This window comes from Plasmodium cynomolgi, chromosome 1 (assembly GCF_000321355.1).
Source record: "Plasmodium cynomolgi strain B DNA, chromosome 1, whole genome shotgun sequence".
Lineage (NCBI taxonomy): Eukaryota > Apicomplexa > Aconoidasida > Haemosporida > Plasmodiidae > Plasmodium > Plasmodium cynomolgi.
This window is the reverse complement of record NC_020396.1, coordinates 545,021-552,621: the sequence shown is the minus strand read 5'-3', so window position 1 is coordinate 552,621 and position 7,601 is coordinate 545,021. Positions and strand designations below refer to the sequence as shown.

Here is a 7,601-nt window from a genome sequence, read left to right as displayed (position 1 = left end):
ATGATAACCGTTTATGTACCGGCAGTACTAAGTTTTGGGCAGTTAATAACAACGGCAAGATGCATAAACCTGATAAGCTACTTTTCCTTTTGGGGCGGGGGAAGGGCATCACCGTCAGATTCAAATGGAACGAAAAATAATAAAAATGGTCAGGACAGAGAAAATATGAATAAACAGATGGAGGACTTCTTAGACGACAAGGTAAAAATTAATCTACGAAGTAAAAAAATTAATCATTTAAAGCCCATATTTACAAACCCAGAGGCGGAAATTCATTACTACCTTAGAAGTGATGGTAATTACGATGAGCTGTATGCCAAGTACCCCTTATGTGAAGCTAAGTACAAAATAGCAGATAAGCTAAAAGGCCTTAGTATATTCCAGAAAACGATGAATAAGACCAAAAAGCTAGCCCTACTGAAGACATGCATAATGGAGATGTATGGTGTTCTATTCGTTACTGTTAGAAACACGAACGATCTCATCTCTGTTGTTGCTACTGTCTATGGGTATGTACCATATGCATTAATTGCTCTAACATTACTGGGATTGTTGCTAACTTTTAACAAATTTTTGCTGTACTTTGCTTTTATTATCCCCACCCAATTAACACTGAACGATATTGTATTGAAGAACTTCCTAAAAATGAGTAGACCGATTCATAGTGCACTACAGTCTTATGGAATGCCGTCCGGACATAGCTCCTTTTCTTTCAGTTTACTCACCTTTATATTATTGCATCTAACAGAGTCCAAGAAGGATAAGTGGAGCATAATGACTTACATCCTTGCCATCATTGTGCTGTTACCAGTACCTTGGAGTCGTGTTTATATCCAAGATCATACTCTGTATCAGGCCATCTTTGGCTGTATTTTGGGAATCTTCATCGGTGTCATCGCCTACATGATAAAGAAGCAATGTGTGAAGCAGAAGGATAACACCAAGTAGGAGAAAGAGGGAGACATATTTGTCTGTTTAGTCTAGAAAGTCAGAAGTGTATACACCCCTTGTGGGTGTTCTATCCATTTGGTTATACCCGGGAGAAACCTAGTCACCACGTATAGAGAAGTGTTTAGCATTTCGCGGGGATGCCTCCCCCAAAGGGGACGCTTTTAACCCTAACTGAGGGTTCCCAGTTTGAGGCCTCCCGATTTGAGGCCTCCCGATTTGAGGTCTCCCGATTTGAGGCCTCCCGATTTGAGGTCTCCCAATGAAGCCTCCCAATGAAGCCTACCAACCCCACAAGGTGTAAGCATAGTAAGAAAAGAGAAGAAGAGGCCCTGTGAACATTTGGCATTCCAGAACAGAAACATAGGAGAAAAGTCGTCCTACCTTTGGGGAGAGGGTAGTTCAAAATTATACCCAACTCACCCTTGTCAGAACAAAATTTTGTAAATCCCATGGTTTTTTTTAACCCCGCCCGGATGATTATTATGCGATGGTCGTTCATACGCATAGAGAGAGGTAGAGTGACAACGCTGAAGGTGCACCTGCTGCATGATTATGGTTCTTACGCTCCTTTTTTTTCGGAGAAGACGGCTGGAGCAAACGAACCGACCGAACCGACCGAACCGGCCGAAGCGACCAAACCAGTCGAAGCGACCGAAGTGACCAAACAGGTCGAACCGACCGAACTGACCGACCCATCCCTTTGCGCACTTCGCCGTTGTGCAGTTTGCACGGTGCCGTGCATAACGGGAAGTGCACACATGTACATATATATATATGTGTGGGTGTATATATTTATACACTATGCGTACGTGGCACTTTTTACCTGCACGCCACACGCGCGCTCTCCCTTTTTTTTTTTTTATTATGTCTAAATGAATGCATTTGAGGCATAGAGGTGCATTCTCCTGCGTTCGGTAGATTTTTTCCCCCTTTTCCCCCAATATTTTATCACCTTTTATTTTTTTTTGTTACAAGAGTTTCTCTCTACGATATATATTTAAATATATATGCCCCCTCTTTTTGTTCTCCTTTTGTTTAAATTTATACATCGCTGCATGCATGCATCTATAAGCCATACCTACTACCCCGCGCGCGCATTTTAAGCAGCGGGCTTTTACGTACCAGCTCCATTCACTTCTATACCCAAATAAAAAACTCCTTCATTTATAAACTTGATTAAAATTCAGCCCTGATTTTTTTAAAACTTTTAATGGAAGTTTGGGCAGCTGTTGGAGGTTCGCAAAATGGGAAGGTGGCAAAATGGCAAAGTGAGAAAAAGTTAAGCATAAGCTGAAAAGGGGCCTACTACATACACCCCCGACATAAGTTTTTGCAGCTTGATAAAAGTACTAAAAAATGACCAAAAATTAGAGTTTCCAAATGAGAAAAAAAAAAAAAAAGGACGAACGGATGGAAAAAGAAAGCAACGTGGAGGAAGATAGCAACGTGGAGGAAGATAGCAACGTGGAAGAAGACAGCAACGTGGAGGAACGACGAGCATATAACGCTGCTACACGTTAGGTGGCGCTGCATGAGGGGGGAGACGTGCGTACGGGAATTCTCCTCAAAATGTATGTCGCGGAGTGGGTTCCCTTAAAAGCGTTCACGTCGATGTAACGTGGTGGTGGGCACCACACGCATACTGCTTGTTATACTGCTTGTTATGCTGCTTGTTATACTGCTTGTTATGCTGCTTCATACTTGTGTTGACTTCTCCTCCATCTCGTTTCTCCCTTCTTCCAACCACCTTGTTCACTGCAACTTGCAGGACCACCAGGGGTGCATGCTCAGATCCTTCAGGTTCAGCTTCTTCCTATGCTCCACGTGTAGCAGTTGCTGCGGGGGGGAATTGGGCGTAACGTAAATAGGTATAAAGGGGGGACAAAATGGAAAAAGAAAGGGAAAAAAAAGGAAACAACGGTCCACACAAACAGGCCGCTTCGCATCACTCCGCTTATGCGCGCCGCTCCACCGCTCCACCGCTCGACCTCTCCACCGCTTAACGGGTTAAGGACTCACCTTGATGATGTTCTTCAAATCGCTCGGCCACTTGCGAGTCAACTCGAACTTGTCAAAGTTCATGTCGCACTTGACAAAGTAGAAGAAGTCCTCGTCCTGCAGAGGGTCGGAGCATTTCCACAAGTTCCCATTGGTCCATATCCAAAAAAAAAAGACACCCAACATAAACTTATCCGCACTAGACACGTCAAAGTAAAACTGCTTCCGTTTCTCCTGATCGGTGATATTCTTTAAATCCTTCAACGGGTTCTTAATCTTCATCGTGTCATATTTCCAATATATCTTCCAACACTCGGGAGGCATATAAGCTCCCTTGGCAATGGTAGGTTCACACGACTCAAATAAATACAACCGATTCACATCCTTTATGTGTCTCAAATTGTATGTATATATTGGAGTACTCTTAGACAAGTCACACAAACGCATCTCGTAACTGTCCGAAATTAAAATATTTTCTGGAGTCAAATCTAAGTGAGATAAACCTGCATCATGCAATCTTATTAGTAATTTCAAACATTGGTACAAAATGTAACTCTTCTCATTGTTATTAATTTTCATATTTAATTTCTTCTGTCTTCGATCGATAAAATCTAGGATATCCTCACTGAAGAACTCGGAGACAATAACGATGTTGCCACTTATGTTACATTTTAATCTCTCCGTTAGAATGTCATTAAATAAGGTTAGACTGTTGAACATGGACTTAGGTGGGATGTTGTGTTCATTTGGTTGCTTCCCATCCGGTTCGTACAAAATTCGATGCAACTTGGGTGTTATTCCTGGGTGATACTCATTAAGGAAGGCTAAAGAAGTGGCCTCCATCACAAAGTTCTCTCCATCTGTTACGTACTCTCCATCGTATTCACTCATTAAGTTGTATTGCTTGATCCATATGTATATGGGGACCTTCTTCAGGAACAGTTTCACCTCATTCTTATTGTTCGCATCGTTTGAAGGGATCACTGCTTTGTACATCTGCTGCACTCGGTTACTAGACTTGGAAAAACCTAAAGTCGGGATGCAGGTCAATTGCCAATCTGCGTATTCCACTCCGTTAAAATGGTAGTTATGTGCACTATGCAACATTTTCAGAAGCGACTTCTGGGCCAATTTCCAGTTGAAGATACATTTGGCCTTTATTTGTTTCTCTATCACATTGCTGCCTCGCCGTATGGGCTTGCTTATGCACTCCTTGAAAGGACTCATCATAGGACCTCCACTCACGGCGACTCCCCCTGCTCCTCCCCCTTGGCTGCACGTCTGGAAGGGACCCGACACGCCGTAGAATTCGCTGTGCATCTGTCCCGGCAGTTGCGTGTGCAGTGGAGACGGCACCTGCGGGTGCATGGGTACACCCAATTGGGCCTGCATCTGCGGCGTCACCTGCGCGTTTATTTGCGCGTTTATCTGCGAGTTCATCTGCGCGCTCATCTGCGCGTTCATTTGTGTGCCTCCCATTTGGGTGCCCATCTGGGGAGGCCCCTGCGCGTGCATCTTGGGTCCGTGCAGAACCTCCATGTTGGGGAACAAATTGTGTTCATTCTCGAACGTCGGAATCAGGTTCTGCTCTTTAGATGCGCTGCTCTTAAACTTGTTCCATATTTTCTTAATTTTTTGCTTCGAAATCATTAGCATTTGGTTCTTCTGTTCCTTCGCGCCTTCACATTTTTTGGGCGGCAACAAGTAGTACCTCTTCCCAGACGCATAATTCGATTCCGGTTCATTGCACACTCTCGTGCTTCTGTTTACCATTCCGGAGTCCTTCTCCGCATTGTAGTAACTTTTGTATCCGCTCCCGTTGTAGCCGCTCCCGTTGTAGCCACCCCCGTTGTAGCCACCCCCATTATAGCCACCCCCATTGTAACCACCCCCGTTGTAGTTAGTATTCCCCATGTAGTTGTAACTACCGTTGTTCTGCTTGCGCGCTATCTGGGAATCTTCCCGGGCATCCACTCCTTTGTCTGCTTGCACATGGTATGCATCTCTCCCCCCAACAGCTGTCGTCACCGCCGCAACTCCAGCTGCAGCTGCGGCCGCAACTCCTCCTCTGCTTCTAAGACTCATGCCCGGAACAGCCGCTCCCGAGTTGTTCATCGCCTCTGCACTTTTCTTCTCTCCCATGTCCCTACTGCGCCCAGATCCATAATACGTGCTCGGTGGATTGTTCTTCCTCAATTCGCTAGTCAAATCGTAATGAGCACTGTTGCTAACCATGTCATTAAACGTATTCGTTGGGTTCTCATACTTTATGTTCCTCAAAAGGTTATCCGGAATTGTGCTCTTAAAATAATCCTCCAAAGATTCTTCATTTTCATTTTTGGAATACTCAAGTAGTTGGCTTTTTCTCAGTGTCGTTTCGTTCTTCTTCTTCATGTTGTCTACTTCCTTCCCAGAGTAAAAATTCTTCTTCTTGTACAGTGCCTCGTTTGGGGTGCGCGCTTCCCCGTGGAGGGCGTCCCTCTTGCTGGTGTTGTAATTTCGACTCCCGCTGTTAACATTGGTACCGTTAGTCAGACCACCAGCAGGAGTGCTAACATGGATGCTAATCGGGCCTCCCTGCCCCTTCTTCTCACTCACCACACACTTCTTCTCCAGCGTGCTGTCACTCGCGCCTGGCGAGCAAAGAGATTTATTAGTATGACCTGCTGCCAAGTAGTGACCCATCCCACCCTTGTTCGGCTCATCGCCAAAATCAGCAAACGCGTTTTTTTCTCCCTCCTCCTTCCCTTCATCAGTGTTAGCGGCATTACTCACCACAGGACTGTAACCCAAGTTGTCACAAATTAACTCTTTTTCCTTTTCCAAATGGGAACCATCTTTCGCTGCCGAAGAATTTTTAAACTCCAAACTGTTAGCATCAGTGTAGGAAGTAAAGTGCCCCGACGTGATGGAGACACCTTCCTTGTCGCTTACCCTATTTGAATGGACTCCCGGATGGTTAGCAACCAATTGGGGGATGTCCTTCACAGACGAGGAACACTCTGTGGTGCTATCATTCACATTTTCTATATCGTTGAAAATGTCATGATGACATGCAATGGTCTTTAAATGTTCCTTCTGTACGTACGGGGGGGAGTCTTTACTAACCGCTTCATACTCCTGTGCTTTACTTCCACTCGTTTGCATTCCCATGTAGACTACGTCTTCCGTGCTGCACTTGTCCTCATCCTGGGGATGATGGCCACCTCCACAGTGCCCTTCCCCGTTAGCGACTGTACCATCAATGCAATAATTCGTGCCTGCCGTCTGGTTGTCCTTACTATGCGAATAGGAGGTGGGTACGGGTACGCCTTCCTTTTCACACACACTACCATCGGCATGATTGTACGACGCGACTTCACTGCTGCTGTTTTCCTTTCCATGCACATACGCATTGGTATAATCCGTGTTGTCCTTACCCGGGACGGAAAAATTTCCGGTGGTCATGCAGAATGGCTCGCTTTCTTTTGCGCCATTTTTATGGCCACCATTAATACTATTCTTATTCTTCGTCTGCTGTTCTATCATTTTCGCGAATATTTCCTTCTCCTCTGTTGGCATGTTGCTGCAATCCACTGCAAATGCGTCCTCGCTTAGGGCCCCTTTTGACGCCTCTGCCACGCTGTACTTCATCTCATCACCGTCAACTCCGTAGGGGGAACAACCATCTTCGCCTTTTTTTCCCTGAACGGAGGAGAATCCCTTGGGATAACCGCTCTCTGCGTTATCCCTGCTGTCCCCGCTGCTACCTGTGCCGCTCCCCCCGATGGTGTCATAATACTTCGTACTGGAGACATTATTCCTGCTGTACATGTTACCATTCGATGCAACCTCGGTGTCCATCCTCACCATGCACATGTTGTCTCTATCTTCCTCCAAGTGGTCCGAATTTTGGGAGAGTCCTCCTTTTCCCGCTTGATTCGAATTTGCCGGGGCATTTTCATGCAACGCTTTTTTCATACCCACGTTGGCGATCAGAGTAAAAGGGGTGCCTTCTACACTGACTGTCTCCATGGCGCCGTCATCAAGGGTGCCTGTTTTGGGGGACTCTATCGCTGCGTCGCCCTTCACATTATTCGCGGCATTCACGTTATTTTCGCTCTTCCCGCTCTTCACCCCCTTTGCACCCTTCGACTTGGCCCCCTTTGGGGAGCCGCTCAGCTCATCGGCTTGGCACTTCTTTTCCGTACCCTCCAGGGTGTTACTCGTCTCATTCCCCTCTTCCAAGTCCAGCGTTTTTTCATACTTCACGGGCAGGTAATTACTAGCCTCCTCCTCATCATCATCATTGCTGCCATCACAGGGAATCGTCTTCGACTTGCTATACTCGACCTTTCCCGTTGCCTCAATCATCCTTCAGGCTTTTACAGAGTTATGGGGTAGTATGCTGTGTGGAGGTTACCAGGTACACAAAAGCACAGCTTAACTCCTGCCTCTTACCTCGTTGCAAATGAGTTTTGGATTGGGAGGGGAAAAAAGACACCGATAAAGGACATGCACTAATGAGCTTCTTCCTTTTTCTTTCCTCTTTTTTTTTTTTTTTTTTTGGCACTTCAAAGTGTAACTTTGCTGTTTCCACGTGGTAACTTCAACACCCTAGGACCAGCGTGTCAGTAAAATGGGCTGAATCAGCAGAAACCAATTAAAGAGGT

The 7,601-nt window shown here is 45.7% G+C and overlaps 2 protein-coding genes across 2 annotated transcripts; one reads left to right on the top strand and one right to left on the bottom strand.

The window, feature by feature from the left end:
• On the top strand, positions 1-1,611 carry PCYB_012160 (phosphatase; the record flags this gene model as incomplete). Its single annotated transcript, XM_004220722.1, has 2 exons — positions 1-944; positions 1,536-1,611. The coding sequence occupies 2 exons, from the start codon at positions 1-3 to the stop codon at positions 1,609-1,611; spliced, it is 1,020 nt and encodes a 339-aa protein (XP_004220770.1).
• Positions 1,612-2,703: 1,092 nt separating this feature from the next.
• On the bottom strand, positions 2,704-7,302 carry PCYB_012150 (serine/threonine protein kinase; the record flags this gene model as incomplete). The annotated part of the gene is made up of 2 exons (XM_004220721.1): positions 2,704-2,787; positions 2,971-7,302. The coding sequence occupies 2 exons, from the start codon at positions 7,300-7,302 to the stop codon at positions 2,704-2,706; spliced, it is 4,416 nt and encodes a 1,471-aa protein (XP_004220769.1).
• Between the last annotated feature and the right edge of the window lie 299 nt (positions 7,303-7,601).